The sequence below is a fragment of the Phyllobates terribilis genome, unplaced genomic scaffold (genome assembly GCF_046119375.1).
Source record: "Phyllobates terribilis strain yellow unplaced genomic scaffold, ASM4611937v1 Scaffold_71__1_contigs__length_7168151, whole genome shotgun sequence".
Classification (NCBI taxonomy): Eukaryota; Metazoa; Chordata; class Amphibia; order Anura; family Dendrobatidae; genus Phyllobates; species Phyllobates terribilis.
This window is the reverse complement of record NW_027362831.1, coordinates 4,539,399-4,565,171: the sequence shown is the minus strand read 5'-3', so window position 1 is coordinate 4,565,171 and position 25,773 is coordinate 4,539,399. Positions and strand designations below refer to the sequence as shown.

The 25,773-nt window shown below is 44.2% G+C and overlaps 1 protein-coding gene across 1 annotated transcript; it reads right to left on the bottom strand.

The window, feature by feature from the left end:
• Window positions 1–1,798: 1,798 nt before the first annotated feature.
• Window positions 1,799–10,271, bottom strand: LOC141194458 (uncharacterized). Its single transcript, XM_073662380.1, has 6 exons — window positions 10,125–10,271; window positions 9,918–10,041; window positions 8,879–9,181; window positions 7,412–7,509; window positions 7,124–7,214; window positions 1,799–4,193 (listed from the first exon to the last, which is right to left on the bottom strand). The coding sequence occupies exon 6, from the start codon at window positions 4,105–4,107 to the stop codon at window positions 3,439–3,441; it is 669 nt and encodes a 222-aa protein (XP_073518481.1). The 5' UTR covers window positions 4,108–4,193; window positions 7,124–7,214; window positions 7,412–7,509; window positions 8,879–9,181; window positions 9,918–10,041; window positions 10,125–10,271; the 3' UTR covers window positions 1,799–3,438.
• Between the last annotated feature and the right edge of the window lie 15,502 nt (window positions 10,272–25,773).

The following is a 25,773-nucleotide window of genomic DNA, read 5'->3' as shown; positions in this document are numbered from 1 at the left end:
ACCTGGTCCCTCTGCTCGGTTCCTCCTTGGTGCACTGGCGTCGTATGCCGTCGTGCGACCCTGGTCGGATCGGGTGAATACTTAGTCACGCCCCTCCAGGCATTCACTCTCCGGCACGGTCCAGTGGAATCACTACAATCACACGCACACGCCGCTTAGCCCGGGCGTGTGCATAACAGCATGCTCAGGCCATGGTTCCCGTTGAGCCCCACGGCCTTCGCTCTCTGAGAAGTTTTCCAGCGAATATATGCATTAAAATAAATAAATAAATTTTTTTCCTCTTAGCTGAGTTCCAGGCGAAATTACGCACCGTCCAGATGGATCTATCAGCTCTCGTTCCTGCGGATCCGCCACGTTACTATGGGGATCCAAGACAGTGTCGTGCATTTGTGGAGCAATGCATGCTACACTTTAAGGCCTACCCTCTCTACTTTCCTTCCGATTGGGCTAAAGTGGCCTTTATGATGTCTTACCTGGCGGGTGATGCCTTGGAATGGATCAACCCCCTATATGAAACACAGGATCCGATCCTCCGGGACCTAATGGCCTTCCTGGTGGCCTTTCTAATGGTCTTCGATGATCCTAACCCGGAGGCTCCTGCTGAAGCTTCACCTCCCAATATCCCGGAGCAGCCCCGATGGGTAATGTGTGTGGGTAGCGCAATAGTCCTCCAGCCCAATGAGACTACTGCCCACCCAGAATCCTCACAGGGTGACTACGCTTTCCGGAATACTTCTCTCAACCTCAAGAGGCAGTCCAGACGTGCTAGACGTAGAGGCAAGCCGTCACGCCAGGGTCTGTCCTCCCTGAGACCTCCTGACCCCAACCTTGAAGTCCCTACTGAAGCTTCATCTCCCTGTATCCCGGAGAAACCCCAATGGGTAATGTGCGTGGGTAGTGCACCAGTTCTCCTGCCCGAAGAGACTTCTGCCCATCCAGACTCCACACAGGAGAACTTCCTGCACCCGGCATCAGATGCTTCTCTCTCTTTAACCGGTGTGCATGTCCAAGGATGCTCCAAAGCTGTGGTTACCTCTGAGTCTGTGCACCTCTACTACCTGGCGGAGGATCCCCTGTTGCCTCCTGAATCCTCCGGGATACCACTCGATGACAAATGGAGAGAGACTTCTCTACACCCGGTACTCAATACTTTGTCCGCTTCGTCCTGTGAGCCTGACAATGGGTACCCCAAAGTGGTAGTTACCTCCGAGTCTCTACACCCCTCCGACCAGGCGGAGGATCTCCAGTTGTCTCCTGAACCCTTCGGGGTGCTACCTGGTAGCGAAAGGACAGAGACTCTCCTATACTCTGTACCTGATACCTCGCTCGCTTCGTCCAGTGAGTCCAACTTAGTGTACTCCGAAGCAGAGGTTACTCCTGAGTCTCTACACCCCTCCGACCAGGCGGAGGACCTCCAGTTGTGTTCAGAATCCTTCGGGGTGCCACCTGGTGGTGAATGGACAGAGACTTACCTATATCCTGGATCTGATACCTCGCTTGCTTCGTCCAGTGAGTCCGACCTAGTGTACTCTGAAGCAGAGGTTACCCGTGAGTCTCTACACCCCTCTGACCAGGCGGAGGACCGCCAGCTGTCTCCAGAACCCTTCGGGGTGCCACCTGGTGGTGAATGGACAGAGACTTTCCTATACTCAGTACCCGATACCTCGCCTGCTTCCTCCAGTGAGTCCGACCTAGTGTACTCTGAAGCAGTTGTTTTCTCTGAGCCTCTGCACTCTTCTGACCCGGCGGAGGACCTCCAGTTGTTTCCTGAATCCTCCGGGTTACCACCAGATAACAAAGAGACAGTGACTTTTCCTCATTATGTACGTGATAACCCGTCTATTTCTTCCTGTGAGCTTGACAAGATGTACCTCGAAGCAGAGATTACCCTTAAGTCTCTGTCCCCCTCCAACCCAGTGAACGACTGGCCCTCGAATTCCCTGCGGAAGATTCTGGCAGGCCTGAAGAAGAGGGGGCGTAAGGGGGGAGGTACTGTAACATACCTGGCGTCGTCCTTGCATGGTGGTCCATCTCCCACTGTGCAAGAGGGCGCACTTGATCTCCTGTCCAGAATGTCTCTCTGGCTTCCCTCCATGCTGTCTGTTTGTGTCTGTTTCTGCTGCTTAAGGGCGGCGCCCGATCACTTCCTGCCTTTTGTACCTGCTGTGGGTCACACCCCTTGTGCGTCCTCAGCCTATTGCTGTCTGTCACTTGGTATATAGCTCAGCAGCTCCCTTCTATCCCTGCCTGAGCATAGTGTTTTCCTTCAGTGTGTGCTTGCACTCTGAAGGTGCCAGGTCCCGTCTTTGTTTCCTTGTCTGCCTTTCCTGGAGACTGTATTTCCAGGCCTGTCTGAACTAAGTCCTGTATGTCTCCTGCTTTTCGGTATTAGTTCCCGTGTCTGTACTGAGTCCTGTATTTCTCCTGCTTTGCGGTATTAGTTCCCGTGTCTGAACTAAGTCCTGTATGTCTCCTGCTTTTTGTATCAGTTCCCGTGTCTGAACTGAGTCCTGTATGTCTCCTGCTTTTTGTATCAGTTCCTGTGTCTGAACTGAGTCCTGTATGTCTCCTGCTTTGCGGTATCAGCTCCCGTGTCTGAACTGTGTCCTGTATGTCTCCTGCTTTGCGGTATTAGTTCCCGTGTCTGAACTAAGTCCTGTATGTCTCCTGCTTTGCGGTATTAGTTCCCGTGTCTGAACTGAGTCCTTTCTGTGTTCTCTTGTCTGTCCTGTCTGAACACGCTCCTTGCCTGTTCCTCCTGCCTTCTAGGGGCCGATTACCTAGACCTGCTCCTGTATCCCTCTGCAGTGTCGGTCTCCTCCGTACACTCAGTTCCAGTCTGAACTCTCTCCTGTCCTTTACCTGTTTTGCCTCTATGTCCGTTCCCTTCCTTTTTCTGCAGAGTCTGAACTCGTACCTAACTCCTGCTTGTTGTCTCTGCAAGTACTGTGTGAGTGTCTGGCTCTGTCTTTCCCTTCCTGTCTGTTCCGTGTGAACAGAGCCCTGTCCTCCCTGCTCAGCCTGTCTGCACTCTAGCTGTGCTTGCCTGTAACCCTCTGCCTGTATTGTTCCTGAGTCCCGGTGTGTACTGGGTCCTATCCCGCCTGTGTTCCTACCTGCTAGTGCCTCCCTGTCTGCACTCTAGCTGTGCTTGTCTTTACCCCCCTGCCTGCATACCCGCCTGCCTGCATACCAGTCGTGCCTGCCTATACCCACCAGTCTGTGTACCAGCCTACCAGCCTGTTCCTGTATTCCCCTGTGTGGGTCAACAGCCGTGTCCGGGGTCTGTCCTGGAGTAGCACCTGGTCCCTCTGCTCGGTTCCTCCTTGGTGCACTGGCGTCGTATGCCGTCGTGCGACCCTGGTCGGATCGGGTGAATACTTAGTCACGCCCCTCCAGGCATTCACTCTCCGGCACGGTCCAGTGGAATCACTACAATCACACGCACACGCCGCTTAGCCCGGGCGTGTGCATAACAGCTGATTTCTGGTTAAAACATTTCTCACATTCTGAACATGAGAAAGGCTTCTCCCCTGTATGAGTTCTTTGGTGACTAACAAGATTCCATTTCAGGCTAAAACTTTTCCCACATTCGGAACAGGGAAAAGGCTTCTCCCCTGTGTGGCTTCTCTGGTGGATAACCAAATCTGATTTCTGGCTAAAACATTTCTCACATTCCAAACAGGAAAAAGGCTTCTCCCCTGTGTGAATTCTCTGGTGCTTAACAAAACTTGATTTCTGTGTGAAATATTTCCCACATTCTGAACAGGAAAATGGCTTCTCCCCTGTGTGAAGTCTCTGGTGACCATCAAGATTAGATTTCTGGTTTGAATATTTCCCACACTTGGAACAAGAAAATCTATTCTCTGCTGCGTGAATTTTTTGATATTTAAGAAAAGACTTTTCGAGGGAAAAACTATCTTCATATTCTGAAAGTGAAAATGGCTTCTTTGCATTAGGAGCAGTTTGTTGTTTAATGCTAATTTTGTGACTTTGACTTTCCTTAGTAGTCACTAATGAATCAGAAGACAGGACCTGTTTCAAAGGATCAGATGATAGCTCTTTGCTGTGAAGGGATGATGGTATATCTGGAGTAATGGCATTCATTTCAATTGTATCCTCTGGGATCTCAAGATCATCTGATTTAAAAATTGAAAATGTCAGCTGTCCCTCTGATCTCCTGGTACAGTCATCTGCCAAGAAGAAAACCAATTATTATTTTTGAATTATTTTTTTAATTTCTACTTAAACTGGAAAGTTATGTAAAATATTGAATTATTCACCAGGACAATAACATTTCACAGTCTAATAGAAAACCTCATAGGATGAACCAGTGGATCGTAGTGTTCAACTGTTTGTTAATTCCTCCTCCGAAATATGGAATAAAAAGCCACCAAACCATGTTATGTAGGCAAAAATAATACCAATAAAAACTTCTACTCATCTCACAAAAAACAAGCCCCCACTCAGGTCCATCATCTATCAGTGGAAAAACAGGTTTCCACATTATTAGTGGCTCCAAGGCTCCTGAAAAGCAACATGGCTTCCATAAACTAATCCAGCAATATCCGCTCTCCCAAAGTTAAATCTCACTCTCACTTCTGAGCCTTGCAGTGTGCTCAGATCACATTTAGCATCCATGTGTTTGGCATTACTATAGTGAGAAGACCCTACTTAATTTACGGAGTGTGTCTCCTGTAGCACAATCTGGGTACTATGTGTTTGGGAATAAAATGGCAAATGTGCAATTTTCACTCTCCAACATCCATTGCGTGATAATTTCTGGAAAGTGGCCGTGGAGTCAAAATAGTCACTACTCCCATAGATTAATTCACTGTGTCCCATATCCTCTGGAATCTGCTCCTGCGATGTGTGCTTCTGTCACCAGGCGCCGCCTTATTCATTCTGCAGGCGGCGCTGGTGATGGAGGAGATGTCAGAACCAGAAGCCCTGGATGGTGCAGCCTCTGTCCAGCCACTAAGATTAGGGTGCCTGGGACCTGTAGTACCATCCAGTCTGGCAGTATGGGTGTGTGTACTGTCCAGCTGGAGTAATCTGCTCCCTACTCCAGCCAACTGGAGAGCACCACACCCTACTAAAGGTGGAAGCATATTGCCGGGAGCTGCCAGATACAGCCTTGTTCTCCTCTGGTTCAGTCCTCTGTGCTCAGCTCCCGGCTTGTGTATTTGTTTCCTGTTGTGACCTCGGCCCGTTTACTGACTACTCTTGTATCTTCTGATTTTGTATTTTTTCTGCCCTCCTGGTTCTGACCCGGCTGCCTGACTGTTCTTGTTCTGATCTCACACCACTGAACAGCAAGTAACACCGTGGCCCAAGCTTAGGGGTCTCTGTGTAACTCCAGATCCATGTAGAGGGGTTAAAGGATGATGAGCAAGACAATCCCTGGGATCTGGAAAATAGAGTAGATAGTGACAAGCCTGTTAGTGGTAGCCATCTTTTGAGCTGCCAGGTGACTATGAACAGTGCCCCAATACATTGTGTCTGCCAACTATTTCAGCAAGATCTGCATTCAGATAACTAAATGGCGCTCCTTCCCTTCTTAACCTGCCATGTGCCCAGACAGTAGTGTATAACCATATATAGGGGATTGTTGGATTCAAGAGAAGTTGGAAAATAATTTGTAAGGTCCATTTGTTTCAGATTATCATTTGTGAAGTTATCACCTCATAAAAGAGACACAAGTCAGATCTGAAAAATGGGCTGATGAGGAACACAAAACTGGCTGTGGGAAGTGGTTAAATCTGAGTATTTTGGGCACTAACTGCTGTAGTCAAAAACTGAGTATAGTCAATAACACATCTACTGAAATGATCAAACTCAACAGTCTTTATCAGTAAAAAATGAGTAACTAGTGGAGAAACCTCTCTGGGGTAATTAGAGTATGGGGCTCAGTGGCTCTTGGCAATCTAAACTATCATAAGGGCCAATATTTTCTGTCAGCTGAGATTGAAGAAGAAATATTAGAATTTTAAAGAGAACTTTTTATAATAGTGCAGAGATGAGGGGTCTTAAATTTAGATTTTGAGCATTTGGAAGAGGCAATAGAGACCAGACCTTCTTTTAAATACCAAAAGGGAGTTACAGACTCACAAAAGGGAGGGCGGTCGATCCCACCACAATCAACCTATCATACAGAATAAACCCGTAAAAAAGACATTTTTTTATTATATGTTACATCCTCAACAACAACGTATATATAAGGGAGAGCTCCAACACTAAACCAAAGTTGCATTCATTTATGGTAGACCATTGGAGCTACTATGAGTCCGGAGCAGAAGAGTAGAGAAAGTATTAGTGCTCCCATTTCAGGAGAGATTGTGCAGTAATCTGAATTCCTTAGGATTGAAAACATAATGGAATTTATGACGTGGAGTGAATCTATGAAACCAGGGCTCGAGCCATGCCAACACAATAAATGTATATTACAGCCATCAGCCACGCACAGCTTAGAGATATAGCATGGCACAGGTGTAATGTTTTTTGTGTAATTTATCGCAATCCTGTTTGAAGTTAGTTGGTTTTAAAAGAAATTGAAAAGTCAGGATAAAGGGAAACTCTGTTGTTATTGTACAGAAATTCACACTTGGCCCTCACTGCACATTTAATGTTGTCAATCATAAAAGTGAAGTTTGGCCAGAAAGACTGGACCTGGTCTTGTAGGGACCATATGATCATATTCAGCAGCACAGAAGGGAGAGAAGGTAGATTCATTCAATAATATATCAGGGATCTAGGAAGCCAACAGCATCATTACCCTCCACTTTCTCTTACAGGCCCATCATAATATTATTTTCTAATTTGTCAGCACATTCTAGGTACGCTGTCATTTGGCTTTGTAGTTTACAGATCTGGGCAGGTAACGGTCAGCATCTTCTTATTCCAGGGGGGTAAGTGGATCTTCGAGGTTATAACCTCTATAGAACATGGCTTTCAAAGCCCAAAGTCATTTGAACAGTTTTCGGTGGAGGAGAATGTTGTGGTCTAGAGGCAAAATGGTGATCACACGATTGTGATACGGCCGGACTACACTACCGATAAAGCAACCACAGCCGGTGACTGAGAATAATCTGTGACTTCTCTGAATTTAGTGATTACTACTCACCTGGACGGTTATCTGTAGGAATCTCCTCTTTACACCACTCATCACCCCTCACATATCTCTCTGTACTATGATTATGGGTCAGATCTTCACCCTGAAACAAATATTGCAAAAATCACAGACAGATGAGAACTCACATCTATGATCAGCTCTAATCCTGCCATCTCCACCGTTCTCATTACACAAGTATAAAACACATAATACTGGTGAATAAAACAAGACTGAGCACAAGAACTTCACAGCCGTCTACACATCATAGGGGAGATCTCATGACACCTTCTCTCCATCTACCTGATGATCCTGAGGAACATTGGGATCTTCTTGTTTACAGTCCTGTGAAAGACGAGGACAGGGACATCTCTCTGGTGTTGTCCTTTTGCTGGATAGATCTGGAGGAAATACATACAGGGACTGAATTCATAGAATCATAGAATCATAGAATGGTAGAGTTGGAAGGGACCTCCTGGGTCATCTGGTCCAACCCCCTGCTCAAAGCAGGATTCACTAAATCATCTCAGACAGATGTCTGTCCAGCCTCTGTTTGAAGACGTCCATTGAAGGGGAACTCACCACCTCTCGTGGCAGCCTGTTCCACTCATTAATCACCCTAACTGTCAAAAAGTTTTTTCTAATATCTAATCTGTGTCTCCTCCCATTTAGTTTCATCCCATTGCTTCTAGTCTTTCCTTGTGCAAATGAGAATAAAGATGATCCTTCTACAATGTGACAGCCCTTGACATATTTGTAGACAGCTATTAAGTCTCCTCTCAGTCTTCTTTTTTGCAAGCTAAACATTCCCAAATCCTGCAACCGTTCCTCATAGGACATGGTTTGCAGACCAGTCACCATTCTGGTCGCTCTTCTCTGAACTTGCTCCAGTTTGTCTATGTCTTTTTTAAAATGTGGTGCCCAAAACTGTACACAGTATTCCAGATGAGGTCTGACCAAAGAGGAGTAAAGACCGATAATGACTTCACGTGATCTAGACTGTATGCTTCTGTTAATACATCCCAGAATTGTATTTGCCTTTTTTGCTGCTGCATCACACTGTTGACTCATGTTCAGTCTATGATCTATTAGTATACCTAAGTCTTTTTCACATGTACTGTTGCTTAGCTCTATTCCGTATATGCTTTTTTCATTTTTATTGCCCAGATGTAGTACTTTGCATTTTTCCCTGTTAAAAACCATTCTGTTGGTTGCTGCCCACTGCTCCAGTTTATTTAGGTCTTTTTGAATCCTCTCTCTCTCTTCTCTAGTATTAGCTATCCCTCCTAGCTTTGTGTCATCAGCAAATTTAATCAGTTTACCCTCAATTCCTTCATCTAAATCATTGATAAAGATGTTGAACAATACAGGTCCCAGGACGGAGCCCTGTGGTACCCCACTTGAGACATTCATCCAGCTGGATGTGAAGCCATTTACAACCACCCTTTGAGTCCGATCACTAAGCCAGTTATGAATCCACCTAACAGTTGCCTGGTCCATTGCATACTTGGTCATTTTTTCAATAAGGATGGTGTGAGATACTTTGTCAAATGCTTTGCTGAAGTCAAGATATACTATATCTACAGCATTTCCCTGATCCACCCAGTCAGTGATTCTGTCATAGAAGGAAATTAAGTTAGTCTGACATGACTTGTTAGTTACAAACCCATGCTGACTCTGGTTAATCACTTCATTCTTATCCAGGTACTTACATACATGTTGTTTAATAATTTGTTCAAAGATCTTTCCTGGTATAGAAGTCAGACTCACCGGCCTATAGTTCCCTGGGTCCACCTTCTTCCCCTTTTTGAAGATAGGAACAACATTTGCTCTTCTCCAGTCTTCTGGGACTTCTCCTGTTCTCCAAGAATTTTCAAAGATTATGGAGAGTGGTTCTAAAATTTCTTCTACGATCTCCTTCAGTACTCTGGGGTGTAATTCATCTGGACCTGGAGACTTGAACTCATTTATGTTAGCTAAATATTCCCTCACAATCTTTCTGTTTACAGATAACTTGGATTCTTCTATTCCTTTAAAAGGACAGTGAAGATCAGTTGATGTTACATTTTCTTTCTGAGAGAAAACAGATGCAAAATAGGAATTAAAAAGTTCGGCCTTCTCAACATCCTCTCTTACCATTTCTCCATTTTCATCCTGTAAAAATCCTATAGCATCTTTGACTTTTCTTTTACTTTTGACATACCCCCAAAATCCTTTTTTATTGCTTTTGACATTTCTTGCAAGCCTTAATTCATTGTCAGCTTTAGCTAACCTGATACGTGCCCTGCAGGATCTGCAGACTGCATTATAATCTTCTTTAGATATGCCTCCCTCTTTCCATTTAATAAACATTTCTTTCTTTCTTTTTAGCATGTGTTTAAGTTCTGTGTTCATCCATCCTGGTTTCCTTAAATGCTTCCCATTCTTCCTACTTTTCGGGATTGTTAACGATTGTGCTTTGAGAATCTCATTTTTAAAAATTTCCCATCCTTCCTGGACATTTTTGTCCTTAAGGACATCCAGCCATTGGATCCCTCCTATTCTCTTTCTGAGTCTCTTAAAATCTGCCTTTCTAAAATCTAACCTTGAAGTTTGAGTCTTCACATGTCTTCCTCCTCTAGTTATCCAAAATTCTATAATAGCATGATCGCTGCCTCCTAGCGTCCCAGCCACCTTTACCTCCTCAACCATTTCCTCCCTGTTTATAAGGATTAGATCCAAAGTAGCAGATCCCCTTGTTTTCTCCCCTACCTTTCATTCTTTACATACAGATAATTATAGTCCGTGTGTATTTAGTCCTGTCTATTACCTGGTGATTTGAGGGGCTGGGGTACCTCCATCATGACATCCTTGTACAGATCTTTGTGTCCTTCTAAATACTCCCACTCCTCCATGGAGAAATAGACGGCGACATCCTGACACCTTATAGGAGCCTGACACATACAATGATATCGTCATCCGCCCGATCCCTTCATATCGTTACTGTATAATGTCCCAGCATTCCCAGCAGTGTCACCTCTCCAGCTAGCAGCTCAATCATCTTGTAGGCGAGTTCTAGGATCTTCTGGTCATTGAAGTCCTCATGCATCTGGGGTTGAGGTGGAGGCCCCATGATTGGGCTCAGGGGTCTTCCCCATCCCTCAGACACAGGGTCTTGACAGCGCTCACTAGAGGTCTTCTTCACTACTGTGTAATCCTGGTAATGGAGAGACAAATTAATAAATCTCACTATAGACATTTCTAGAGTCCTCACCTCTCCAGTTCTGTCCATCTGTTATTCCCATAGATAAGAATGATGTAATGTGACGTCATCAGAATCTCTCACCTCTCCAGTAAGCTGGAAGAGGATCTCTAGGGTGAGGTGTAATATCCTCTCCGTCATCTTGTCTCTTTCCATGTCCATCTTTGATAGGTAAATCAGGAAAATTATCTTCTATGGAAGATCTTCACTGAGAGGATCCAATATTGTAAAGACTTGAATGAGAAGAAGATGAGCCGATGTAGCATCATAATGAATTCTGTGTAATAATATAATTACTGGAGACAATAAGGGGAAACATATCAGGAGATAGAATGTGTAGATGTTGTATTCTCTAGTCTTATATGGACTGGAATATAAGTTGAATTGCTGACTAAGACATCTCCTCCATGCTCCCAATCAATGGTTGTGCTCCTTACTGCTTTGGCAACTGATTGACTGTAGGAATCACAAGTTTGTTGGCACTGACCAGTAAATACAGAAACTGGCGGTGGGGGCCCAAGCAGCAATTGTATAATAATAATAATACAACATTCTGATTTTTTCCCTGGCATCTACTAATAAAACCTATATATTTTAGGCCACAGATAACAAGCAGTCTCTTCCTCGGAGTCTGCATCTTCCATAACGCTAATTCTCGTCTCATTTTCTGACACTGGAATCAGCATTAGTAATACTGCAGGAGATATTCATTACACGTGACATGAGAAATAACTACTTCACGATGAGGACGACAGACATATATTTGGCCGGAGTCCGTCACTAACTACATCACCACCGGCCGTGTATATGAATGTTTCCCGCCTTCCGCGGACTGTAATATTCTATCACGTTAGATCCCATGTCTAATTCACACACAGAAGTTTGAGGAATTTATGAAAGCTTGTTTGTAAGAACACCAACACAAGAGTTATTTGATGCCAATGTCTCCATGTACAGTGTTTTTTTCCCTCTGGATGGGCAATACGTTTTTTATAGTTGGGTCGTATGTATCTATCAGCGGAACAAAAACAAAATCATTGTGATTCTTATAAAGGTGGCAACACAAAAACACCCTAAATATACGATTTTTAAAACAACCTCACAATTTGTAAATCTTATGGGTAAATTATTATCTAACCATTTGATTAGAACTGATATTATTAAGCTAAAGTATCTAAACAGACTTTCTTTCAAATCCATAAAGGGGCACTTTTCCATGTTTGTCATGCCAGAACTGTTCAAGGATTAAAGGTGATAGTTTTCCCACCAATTAGAAGGGATACCTGTGGATATTGGTGTTTTTTTTACCTGCTAAGGTATATGCCCACGATCAGGAAATAGCAGTGTTTTGGAAGTAGCCTATACTGGCTCCATCCAAAACGCTGTGTTCTAATCACGCAGTTAAATCCGCATGTGTTCAGTGAACCATGTGGATTTAACACATCCAATACATTCTGTTGTGAAAATTTCTGTTGCGGAGACGAGCGTTTCTGCAACAGAAATGGACATGCGGATGCTTGTAAACCCGCGCCGTGGGTGAGTTTACGCAGCATCAAATAGATGTAGAACGCAGAGTTTTGGACGCAGCGCAGGTGAGCTGCATCCAAAACGCTGCTATTCCTGATCGTCGGCACATACCTTTACAGTTCTGGTGTGATTTACTCAATAAAGTGCCTTGTGATAAAGTGGATGTTGGACAAACAGAACAATCAATTAAAATCAGACTGAAGGAACATCGCTTCTCTATTTGGCTCTATGAATCTTGGATGAAATTCCACTGCGGCCCCAGCAAGAAAAAGAATGAAGAGCAGAAGTTTGGTGAGACCACCGTGGCCAGACATTTCTCGGAAACGGTGATAAAAGTTCTGATCTCCAATAGTCGGTGTTAGAAGAAACGACCACAGCAGATTCACAATCACAACGCAGTAAACTTCTACAGAGACGTGTTCTGAATTTAGTCCCTGGAATCACTTTCTCCCAAAGGGTTAAATGACGTCTGTAACTTCATTGTCTTTCTATGAAGCTTCTTCTCTGAACTTTATTCCTCTGTTCTCTGCTGTATTTATATTACTCTCCGGAATTAGGAATGTATTAAATCCTATAGAAACTGCTGAGACACAATCATCTCTAATTCTGTGTTCCCAGGATTATTCTTGTGGGAATCGGCTGCGGTATCTCCTGTGCAATATATTTCTAGTATTAACAGGTTAGAATCCTGTAACTCAATGGACGGTGGTGGTTGTTTGTTTCTTTTGTCATGTATTATCTTTATGTAATGTGTGTGTATTGGTTCTGACATTCGAGATCTTCTTGTCATGAGACAATCACTATATAAGAAACACCCAAGGGATAGGACGCCGGCTTTTAAAAGGTGTCCAACCTCGAAACATTGCAACAGATGCGTTTTCCAACAACTTTCTTTCCATGATGTCTCCATGAAACGCTGCTTGTGCCTACAGCGAGACATACGAGACGTCAATATGCCATGGACTACATCGGAACTGCGGGGATAATAAATTGGTGAATGAGGGACTGTCTCTTGTCTTTATTTAATTCTCTCTTTTTATGTCGTTCAGGTTGCCATTTGTGGACTATGTCGGAATCCTTGGACTACCTCGGACCAGCAAGGCTTTTTTTTAATAAGTTGGTGAACCAGGGAGTGTTTTTCGTGTGTTTTTTTTAAATTTTTTTTATAGCTTACTGGGTTAATAGTGGGGGTGTCGCATAGATGTCTCTCCAATACTAACCACTGGGATTGAGGCCAGCTGACATAGACTCCCAAAAATATTGCGCCAAATGCCAATGCACCATGATAATCGGCAAGAGCCTGGCAAAGTGCTGCGAGGGCCATCATATTCATGGACCTTCCTAGCCAGATAATATCAGCTCCCAGGTGTCTGTTTTACCTTGGCCGGTTATCAAAAATATGTTTCTAAATTCATTATTTATTTAATAGGTTTAAAAAAAAAAGGCAAAAGGGGTTTTCCCACGAATGAAAGTTCATTTAAAAAATTGTCTGTGTCTGACCGTGTACGGAGCATACCACATCTCCTGTGCGGGGGAGGAAGGAAAAGACAATACAGACATTACAGCAGGAGATGAAGCAAAAGAGTATACAGACATTACAGCAGGGGATCGCAGAGGATTCATTTTGTGAGATAAAATATTTCACTGTCTGTTTTTAAACAATATTTTACGTCACAAAATGAATCCTCTGCGATCCCCTGCTGTAATGTCTGTATACTCTTTTGCTTCATCTCCTGCCCAGGAGATGTGGTATGTTCCGTACACGGTCAGACACAGACAATATTTTAACCCCTTAAGCCCCGAGGGTGGTTTGCACGTTAATGACCAGGCCAATTTTTACAATTCTGACCACTGTCACTTTATGAGGTAATTACTCTGGAACGCTTCAACGTATTCCCCTGATTCTGAGATTGTTTTTTTGTGACATATTGTACTTCATGATTGTGGAAAAATTTCTTCGATATCACTTGCGTTTATTTGTGAAAAAAAACGGAAATTTGGCGAAAATTTTGAAAATTTTGCAATTTTCAAAATTTGAATTTTTAAGCCCTGAAATCAGAGCGATATGTCACACAAAAGAGTTAATAAATAACATTTCCCACATGTTTACTTTACATCAGCACAATTTTGGAACCAAAATTTTTTTTTGTTAGGGATCTATAAGGGTTAAAAGTTGACCAGCGATTTCTCATTTTTCCAACAAAATTTACAAAACCATTTTTTTAGGGACCACATCACATTTGAAGTCACTTTGAGAGGTCTTTATGACAGAAAATACCCAAAAGTGACACCATTCTAAAAACTGCACCCCTCTAGGTGCTCAAAACCACATTCAAGAACTTTATTAACCCTTCAGGTGCTTCACAGGAATTTTTTGAATGTGGAAGAAAAAAATGAATATTTAACTTTTTTCACAAAAATGTTATTTTAGACCCAATTTTTTTTATTTTCACAGGGGTAACAAGAAAAAATGGACCCCAAAATTTGTTGTGCAATTTCCCCTGGGCACGCAGATACCCAATATTTGGGGAAAAAACACTGTTTGGGCGCACGGCAGGGCTCGGAAGGGAAGGAGCGCCATTTGACTTTTTGATTGTAAAATTTGCTTGAATAATTAGCGGACGCCATGTTGTGTTTGGAGAGCCCCTGTGTGCCCAAACTTTGGAGCTCCCCCACAAGTGACCCCATTTTGGAAACTAGTCCCCCCCCAAGGCACCTTTATAGATGCATAGTGAGCACTTGGAACCCCCAGGTGCTTCACAAATTGATTCGTAAAAATGAAAAAGTGAAAAAAAAAACACTTTTTCATTTTTACGAATCAATTTGTGAAGCACCTAGGGGTTCCAAGTGCTCACTATGCATCTAGATAGGTGCCTTGGGGGGTCTAGTTTCCAAAATGGGGTCACTTGTGGGGGAGCTCCAATGTTTGGGCACACAGGGACTCTCTAAATGCAACATGGTATCCGCTAACAAATTGAATGGAAAATCGGCTCAAATTGTTAGCGGACACCACATTGCGTTTGGAGAGCCCCTCTGTGCCCAAACTTTGGAGCTCCCCCACAAGTGACCCCATTTTGGAAACTAGACCCCCCAAGGCACCATTATAGATGCATAGTGAGCACTTGGAACCCCCAGGTGCTTCACAAATTGATTCGTAAAAATGAAAAAGTGAAAAAAAAAACACTTTTTCATTTTTACGAATCAATTTGTGAAGCACCTAGGGGTTCCAAGTGCTCACTATGCATCTAGATAGGTGCCTTGGGGGGTCTAGTTTCCAAAATGGGGTCACTTGTGGGGGAGCTCCAATGTTTGGGCACACAGGGACTCTCTAAATGCAACATGGTATCCGCTAACAAATTGAATGGAAAATCGGCTCAAATTGTTAGCGGACACCACATTGCGTTTGGAGAGCCCCTCTGTGCCCAAACTTTGGAGCTCCCCCACAAGTGACCCCATTTTGGAAACTAGACCCCCCAAGGCACCTTTATAGATGCATAGTGAACACTTGGAAGCCCCAGGTGCTTCACAAATTGATTCGTAAAAATGAAAAAGTGAAAAAAAAAACACTTTTTCATTTTTACGAATCAATTTGTGAAGCACCTAGGGGTTCCAAGTGCTCACTATGCATCTAGATAGGTGCCTTGGGGGGTCTAGTTTCCAAAATGGGGTCACTTGTGGGGGAGCTCCAATGTTTGGGCACACAGGGGCTCTCTAAATGCAACATGGTATCCGCTAACAAATTGAATGGAAAATCGGCTCAAATTGTTAGCGGACACCACATTGCGTTTGGAGAGCCCCTCTGTGCCCAAACGTTGGAGCTCCCCCACAAGTGACCCCATTTTGGAAACTAGACCCCCCAAGGCACCTTTCTAGATGCATAGTGAGCACTTGGAACCCCCAGGTGCTTCACAAATTGATTCGTAAAAATTAAAAAGTGAAAAAAAAAACACTTTTTCATTTTTATGAATCAATTTGAGAAGCACCTGGGGTTCCAAGTGCTCACTATGAATCTAGATAGGTGCCTTGGGGGGTCTAGTTTCCAAAATGGGGTCAATTGTCGGGGAGCTCCAAAGTTTGGGCACACAGGGGCTTTCCAAACGCAACATGGTGTCTGCTAACAATTTGAGCCGACAATTTGTTAGCGGATATCATGTTGCATTTGGAGAGTCCCTGTGTGCCCAAACATTGGAGCTCTCCCACAAGTGACCCCATTTTGGAAACTAGACCCCCCAAGGCACCTATCTAGATTCATAGTGAGCACTTGGAACCCCAGGTGCTTCACAAATTGATTCATAAAAATGAAAAAGTGTTTTTTTTTTCACTTTTTCATTTTTACGAATCAATTTGTGAAGCACCTGGGGGTTCCAAGTGCTCACTATGCATCTAGATAGGTGCCTTGGGGGGTCTAGTTTCCAAAATGGGGTCACTTGTGGGGGAGCTCCAATGTTTGGGCACACAGGGGCTCTCCAAACGCAACATGGCATCCGCTAACAATTTGAGCCGATTTTGCATTCAATTTGTTAGCGGACACCATGTCGCGTTTGGAGAGCCTGTGATGTGCCTAAACAGTGGAGCTCCCCCACAAGTGTCCCCATTTTGGAAACTATACCCCTCAAGGATTTTATTAAGGTGTATAGTGAACATTTTGAACCCAGAGGTACGGCACAGAATTTGTTTACATTAGGTCATCATATTGAATAAGTTGTCATTATTCTTGAGCGCAAGTGCTCGCTACTTGAGTTTGCATCGGGTACTCAGGTATGCACCATGTACAGCGTGTGCTCGAGTGACATGCTCGAGTCCCTGCTCCGCATGTTTCACGGTTATTAGACACCCAAAAAAAAACATGCGGGGATCGCTCGTGCATGGCAGGCAATCCCCGTAAAGTTTTTTGGCCGCGAAGCATATGGGGCAGAGACTCGAGCATGTCACTCAAATACCCACGACACTCAATGCATACCAGAGCACCCGATGCAAACTCAAGTAGCGAGCACTTGCTCTCAACACTAGTCGCCATATCGTCATCTTTTTTTCTTACTTTTGAAAAAAATCCCAACCCCAGCCCTAACCCTAGCCCTAGCACAACCCTAGCCCCAGCACAACCCTAGCCCCAGCACAACCCTAGCCCCAGCACAGCCCTAGCCCCAAACCCAGCCCTAACCCTAGCCCAATCCTAACCCAAGAGTTTATTTTTGACGCTGTTCCTTGTGCGGTATAAGTGATTAGACGACTTTATTCTTCTGGTCGGTGTGATTACAGCAATGCCAGAATCATATGGGATTTTTATGACTGACAGCTGTCACACACTAAAAGACACATTTTTTGTAAAATCTAGTTTTTGCATCGCCATATTTTGAGAGCTATAATTTTTCCAGATTTTGGCAGACAGTCATGTGACGGCTCGTTTTTTGCGGGATGACTTGACGTTGTTATTGGTGCCATTTTCAGGCACGTGACATTTTTTGATTGCTTTCTATTCCGATTTTTGGGAGGCAGAATAAACAAAAACCAACAATTCAGGAATTGTTTTTTTTTTTTTTTTTAATTCTGTTCCGCGTGTGGTAAAATTGATAAGGTAGCTTTATTCTTCGGTTCAGTACGTTTACAGCGGTACCACATTTGTATCATTTTTCTATGTTTTGGCGCTTATACACAATAAAAGCTATTTTATAGAAAAAAATATTTTTTAGCATCGCTTTATTCTGAGAGCTATAACTTTTTTATTTTTCGGCTGATGGAGCTGTATGGAGGCTTGTTTTTTGCGGGACGAGATGACGTTTTCAGTGGTATCATTTTTATTTATATGCATCTTTTTGATCGCGTGTTATTCCACTTTTTATTTGGCGGTATGGTGATAAAGCATTGTTTTTTGCTTCGTTTTTTTTTTTTTTTTTTTACCGTGTTCACTGAAGGGGTTAACTATTGGGACAGTTTTATAGGTCAGGTTGTTCCGGACACGGCGATACCAAATATGTGTACTTTTATTGTTTTTTTTTTATAATAATATTTATTGATGGGTACATTATATTTTTATTTTTGGTGGATTATTTTTTTTATTTTTTTGCAAATTTTTTTTTTATTTTTTTTTCTACTTTCACACAGTTTATACACTTTATTACTTTGTCCCACTATGGGACTTTCACTTTTTTTTCTCTGATCGCCTGCATGGCACAGGAATGCAGCACCATCCCTATGCCATGCAAGCTGTCAGAAATGCACAGTGTGAAGATTGCTTGGAGATGCACTGCGCATGTCCAAGCAATCTTCCTGCTGTCTGGTGACCCGGATGTTGTCATGACGACATCGGGTCGTCATGGCAACACCCGGGAAGCCTTTGCAGACTGCGCTGGAAGCCGGAAGAGGAGGTGAGTATCGGCGATCACCTCCCCTTGCCCCTGCAATGCCGCGATCGACTTCGATCGCAGCATCGCGGGGGTTAATGTGCTGGGAGCGGTGCAGGACCGCTCCCTGCACATAGTACCGGGTATCAGCTGTGACAATCAGCTGACACCCGGCGGCGATCGCGCCCGCACAGCCTGTGTGCGCGCGCGATCGCCATGACGTACTAATACGGGTCTGGCTCTTAAGTCCCAGGGCACAGACGCGTATTAGTACGGCAAATGTTGTTAAGGGGTTAATCAACTTTCGTTTGTGGGAAAACCCCTTCAAATTCACCTTTTAGTGTTTTAGTGCCACATGAAAGGCACTAAAGGTTACAACTTTATAATATTTAGGGCTGGGGGGCATTAATCTAAGCTCTACCTCCTAAAACAACCGCGTTTCCGGGTCTTCTATAAGATCCGATGCGGCCGACCAGTCACAGTAATGCCAGTAGCCAACATGGCTACCCCATTACCGTGTATGGCGGGCAATCCTTGCATGTTTAGTGGCCAACAGCTGCAAAACATATGAGGCTCGAGCACTGGCGATACTCGATCCAGTAATGGAGAGATAATCACTACTATCTACATTACTGCGCTGGAGCTAGGAGAGGAATAATGGCGTTGTGTGAGGACTTCTCTGGGCTTCTGTCCTTCATCCTGCAGTCGTCTGAATGGATCTAATGTGCACGGGAACCAGCTAAGCCGCATTCTGCCCACAGCTGTTACCTCACTGTTCACACCACACAGAGACCCCAAAAGAGTCTCCGTGCTGAAGGGGTTAATGCCCCCTGCACCCAGTAATGGGGTCTCCACATACCTCCACCTGCAGAGCCGCCACCACATATATGGCTGCTCTGTGCGCACAGGAGCTGTGATGAGGTCACAGGAGGGGAGGAGTCAGGGGTCACATGATCAGGGGCCTCAGTGGGTGCAGGACTCTGCTGTGCTGGTTGTCATGGTGCTGGATGAGCTGAAGTTTATGTGTGGGGTCAGGAGGGGTTTACAGTGTGGATGTAGCAGAGCCGCGTGTGTACGAGGTGTACGGAGCAGAGCCGTGTGTGTACGAGGTGTACGGAGCAGAGCCGCGTGTGTACGAGGTGTACGGAGCGGAGCCGCGTGTGTACGAGGTGTACGGAGCAGAGCCGCGTGTGTACGAGGTATACGGAGCGGAGCCGCGTGTGTACGAAGTGTACGGAGCACAGCCGCGCGTGTACGAGGCGTACGGAGCGGAGCCGCGCGTGTACGAGGCGTACGGAGCGGAGGAGCGCGTGTACAAGGCGTGCGGAGCGGAGGAGCGCGTGTACGAGGCGTGCGGAGCGGAGCCGCGTGTGTACGAGGCGTACGGAGCGGAGCCGCGTGTGTACGAGGCGTACGGAGCGGAGCCGCGCGTGTACGAGGCGTACGGAGCGGAGCCGCGCGTGTACGAGGCGTACGGAGCGGAGCCGCGCGTGTACGAGGCGTGCGGAGTGGAGGAGCGCGTGTACGAGGCGTGCGGAGTGGAGGAGCGCGTGTACGAGGCGTGCGGAGCGGAGCCGCGTGTGTACGAGGCGTACGGAGCGGAGCCGCGTGTGTACGAGGCGTACGGAGCGGAGCCGCGTGTGTACGAGGCGTACGGAGCGGAGCCGCGTGTGTACGAGGTGTATGGAGCGGAGCCGGGCGCATACGAGGTGTACGGAGCGGAGCCGCACGTGTTCGAGGTGTACGGAGTGGAGCCGCGTGTGTACGAAGCAGAGCCGCGTGTGTATGAGGTGTACGGAGCGGAGCCACATGTGTACGAGGCATATGGAGCGGAGTCGCGTGTGTATGAAGTGTACAGAGCGGAGCCATGACTCTAATCAGTCTTTTAGGGCTAAATGCTTTTCTAACCTTGCCGTTAGAGGAGCTTATTACAATTTGATTCCCATCATGACGGGTGATGAGTGGGAATCGGCGTCTTTAACGTCTGAGGGTTTATTCGATAATCTTGTTCTGCCGTTTGGATTCTTCAATGCACCAACAGGATTTCACAACTTTCTGAATGATATTTTCTCTGATTACATTGATTAAATTGGATCCAACCTAGTGACCTGAAAGCGTTACAATGTTTTGTAGGATTCGCCAACTATTATAGGAAATTCATTAGGGGGTTTTCTCAGATTGCTGAACCTCTTACTGACCTCACACATAAGGAAGTGGATATCAAGGTTTGGCCACCGGATGCTATGAGGGATTTTGAAAACTTGAAAGTGTATTTTGTCTGCTCCTGTTCTAATCCAACAAGAACCATTCATTGTGGAAGTCGATGATTCGGAGGTCGGGGTAGGGGCCGTTTCATCTCAGGGTTCCAAAACTCTGACTAATTTGTGGCCATGTGCTTTTTTCTTGAGAAAATTTTGGTCTGCTGAAATAAATTATGTTGTTGGGAATTGTGAGATACTCGCTGTTAAATTAGCCTTTAAGGAATGGAGACATTTTCTGGAGGGTTCATCACGTCACTGTGGTCACTGACCACAATAATTCAGCATACATTGAATCAGCTAAACAGCTAACTCGTAGACAGGTCACAGGGTCCTTATTTTTCTCTAGATTCAATTTCTCTATCACTTTCAGGCTGGGGTCCAAGAATGTGAAGGCTGTCGCACTATCACACAGTTTTAGTTCAGCTTCTCCTCCAGATCCTCCATTCTACCTAAGGGCATTGTGGTTTCTGTGGTAATCCCTATCTGGGAGTACAGAACATCACGTGACAAAGCAGTAGATCGGAAAATATGCATTAATGCAATAAACCATGTTATATCATAGCTATCAGCTGACCATGACTGTGGTATCCAATCAGGGTGTCACACATGTACGCAGGATTTTATCTTTGTTTATAAGAGGGATTTAAATTTGTTTGAGACAAAGCAAGGTGGGAAGAATCCCTGCCTTGTCTGTGCCCCCCTCCCCCCACGCTCATCGTCATCTTTATCCTAAAACACCCTGTGTGACCCTAAGCGTTCGAACCCCCTCTCAGAGAGAAATACTCAAACCAGCAGAAAACTGTAATCTCTATTTGGGAATATAGAAAGTCAGGGACAATACAATAGATTAGCAAAAAATACACTGCTCAAAAAAATAAAGAGAACACTCAAATAACACATCCTAGATCTGAATGAATGAAATATTCTCATTGAATACTTTGTTCTGCACAAAGTTGAATGTGCTGAGAACTTTGCTAAACACCTGTTGTCCAAGTTTCAGGAATTCCACTGCATTAATTACTTCAAGTCAATGGATTAGACTAAATCTACAGAAGAGTGAGGACTAAGAGGTACCTGATTGATTGGCAAGTAGCAGACGTACTATAAGTACCAGAAGTGCTGAAGATAGACGTGCTGATGACCAGAGCCCAACATAGTCTAACAAGCTGAGATATCTTAAGGTAAGAAAAATGGATATAATTACCATATTATTCAGACTATAAGACGCAGTTTTTTTGCCACAAATTTCAGAGGAAAAAAGGGGTGCATCTTATTGTCCAAATGCTCACTGTGGTGCGGGGACGCAGTGGTGGATCGGGGTCACACAGCAGAGATTGGTGGCAGCAGGTCTGTTGGTGCTGCCAAGAATTCACTACGGCTGCGCTAGACATGAGGATGTGGGTGGTCCCCAGTCCAGATCACACGCTGCAGTGACATTACAAAGAGGCAGGGCTGGGGGACTCTGCGCATTGTGGAGTTCTGTGTTGTTCCGGCCCTGCCTCTTTGTAATGTCACTGCAGAGTGTGATCTGGACAGAAGACAGCCCACTTCCTCCTGTCTAGCGCGGCAGTAGTGAATTCATGGTGGCACCGACAGACCTGCTGCCATCACTCCCTGCTGTGTCTAGCACAGCCGTAGTGAAGTCATGGCGGTGCTGACAGACCTGCTGCCATCGCTCCCTGCTGTGTGACCCCACTCCCTGCCGTGTCTAGCGCGGCAGTAGTGAATTCATGGCGGCACTGACAGACCTGCTGCCATCGCTCCCTGCTGTGTGACCCCACTCCCTGCCGTGTCTAGCGCGGCAGTAGTGAATTCATGGCGGCACTGACAGACCTGCTGCCATCGCTCCCTGCTGTGTCTAGCACAGCCGTAGTGAAGTCATGGCGGTGCTGACAGACCTGCTGCCATCGCTCCCTGCTGTGTGACCCCACTCCCTGCCGTGTCTAGCGCGGCAGTAGTGAATTCATGGCGGCACTGACAGACCTGCTGCCATCGCTCCCTGCTGTGTCTAGTGGGACCATAGTGAATTCATGGCGGTGCCGCTCCCTGCTGTGTGGCCCCGCTCCTGTCTAGTGTCCAGAAAAGAACAGGAGAGGCAAGCATTATACCATAGTTCAAATAACACAAAGGACATAAAACACTGTACCACTCCTGTGGTGAATTATACCACTCATCATGCCATAGGAGCTGCAGGACATGATGGGAGTTATAGTTATCAAAGGAACCACATGACAAAGTATAAAGTCAGTAATAATGGATGTTAATGCTGCTGTTGAGTTCTATTTACATTGGTGAAATATTATCTTATTTATGTTTTTAAATATTTTGCTGCAAGTTTTTTCCCCGTATTTTCCACCTCTAAAGCGTCAGTGCGTTTTATGGTCCTATGCGTCTTATAGTCTGAAAAATACAGTAATTCTTTTTCAAAGCAAAGTAGACTAAGATTTATGTCTTCAGACTAGTGTAATTTAGAAGTTTTGTGGCTCAGCTTATATGCAGAATGTGAGATGGAAAATCTCAAGCTAAATTCCAAGCTGGTGTTAATAGAGAAAAAGAGAAATTGAAAAATATGTTACAGGTGGTTGACGTATTTCAGAAGTTTGTGTCAGAGAAATCCAAACACAACGACAGTGTAGAGATAGTGTCAAAGGATACTAATGATGTTACTGATTTTGACTGTAATGAGGAACTTGATCAATATGTGAGACACGTGTCTGAAACAGTTACTGAAGATGACCTTGTGTCTCATGACATAGGACGGACATGCAAGAAACTGGCATAGGAGGAAACGTGGGAGGAGACATGAAAATTGACGTAGGTGACATACAAATGCCACTTAAAATAGAAGACAATTTAAAAGCCCAACTCCAAATTAAAGTTAGGAAAATTTGATAAGATTCTACAAAATCATGCCGAAATATGATGTCAAAATCCATGTGTGTAGAAATTCAGAGATATTTGAGAGCTTTGCTGATTAGTTTGATTTAACCAATGAGGAGAGAATTCAGTTGTTTAAAATGTGGCTTCCTGTGATATTTTCCAGACGTCTAATGTTAATGTCTTGTGAAAACGAGTCACCTGAATGGTTAAATGATACTGATAGACTGAGAAATCTGATTTACTGTGAAACTAAAAATACATGCCCAGACATTGTAAATTGTCTCTTCATAGAAGAAGAGGACCAGAACTCTAGTGCCACCTACAGGAAGTAGCAATCCTAAAAGTCAATAGTGACCCTTTAATGAGCCTTATCTTATGACTTAGGATAGAAGCCAGAACCAGAAACTCAATTTGCAGACACTGTGTTTCGGGGTACTGCCCCTCGTCAGTGCAAAATGTGAGTTCTGGTTTGGCTGGGTGAGAGGCATCAGACCAGTACCTTATGGGTAACATTTATCCTTACAGAGAGTGACATGTTAAGCACGTCATGGTGAGGAGACTTTTAAAGGCGCAATGCTCCTCTGGGAAATATTCAAATTGATTCTACAGAGAGGAAGAGAACCAGAACTCTAGAACTCTGGTCCTCTTCCTCTCTGAAGAGACAATTTACATATTTCCCAGAGGAGCATAAAAAGTTTCCTCACCATGACGTGCTTAACATGTCCCTCTCTGTAAGGAGAAATGTTACCCCTTAGATACTGCCCAGACATTGAAATTCTTCAAAAATTAAGGATTGGTAGGAAAGAATGTACGTTTACATTCATGTCCATATTGAACGGCTGTACAGAACTCTCATTAAAAATAGGAAATAACAACAAATGATAAAAAAAATTGTAAACAAATTTACATTCATAAATTCAGCATCTCGAGTTATTGTGTCGCAAAAAGTTTCTTTATTTAAATGTGCGCAGTCGCTTGATCTTGCTAGAAAACATGAGAATCGAGAAAGGAAAATAAATAAAGCTAATTTTGTAAAATCAGAAAGGGTAAAATCTTTTCAAAAGACAGAATCAAACTCTCCTAAACTGAGTCATATCCCTAATCCAATCTATGACATATGCAGGAGAGCACACATCTGCTATAAACCGTATGAGATGATTCAAAAGTCAATTTCTTCACAGAAAGAGTTAAAAATTCAAAGTTCTGACCTTCTCTGTCTAAAAAGACAAATGGCAGAATATTGCTTCATTAAATCTAATGATATGGTTCCAATATTTATTTATTTTACTCGCTTATATAGCGGCATTAATTCCACAGCGCTTTACAGACATTATCATCACTGTCCCCAATGGGGCTCACAATCTACATTCCATATCAGAATGTCTTTGGAGTGTGGGAGGAAACCGGAGAACCCGGAGGAAACCCACGCAAACACGGGGAGAACATACAAACTCCTTGCAGATGTTGAATATAAGAAGAAAATGTTTCAATGTTCTGAGTAAATACAACAAGTCATTCTTTCATTCATTCATATATTTATTCATTTTGGGTCACCAGTATACATTCTTTGGTATTATTGGTTTAATAAATATATCTAGTTAATAAAGTTTGAGTAATAAAGAAACATTTGTTACATCAAAACACACTGACACCTATGATGTGGAAAAGGTAATTACACCTATAACATAAAAATGTTCTATCACATGAAGAACTTGATTAATAATGAATTATCTATTATTGTTTTATTATTCCAAACATCATTTATTTTAATCTTTTGATAATAATTAGATGAATATTACTGATTGCTATGGTACGCTGTGATATTATAGGTTAGGAAATTGCCAGATTTGGTATCAGATTAGGGAATGAAGGCTTCAATCAAAATACTGCAATTATGAATTCTATCTTCATAAAGACTTTTCATATTTATAAATCTAAAGAGATTCTCAAAAGTTACAAGAAGAAACAGCAGATATCTGGAAGTCCCAGAAGGTCACAATGCTGAGTGATAATAGACTGTGTCAATTAAAATACATTCACCACTGACCACCAGGACCGCAGAGGACGATGATCCTACATTCACCGCTGACCACCAGGACCGCAGAGGACGAGGATCCTACATTCACCGCTGACCACCAGGACCGCAGAGGACGACGATCCTACATTCACCACTGACCACCAGGACCGCAGAGGACGACGATCCTACATTCACCGCTGACCACCAGGACCGCAGAGGACGATGATCCTACATTCACCGCTGACCACCAGGACCGCAGAGGACGATGATCCTACATTCACCACTGACCACCAGGACCGCAGAGGACGAGGATCCTACATTCACCACTGACCACCAGGACCGCAGAGGACGATGATCCTACATTCATCACTGACCACCAGGACCGCAGAGGACGATGA

Bases quoted from the DNA above. Each gene is read 5' to 3' on its own strand.
- LOC141194458 (XM_073662380.1), bottom strand. From the start codon at position 4,107: ATGAATGCCATTACTCCAGATATACCATCATCCCTTCACAGCAAAGAG.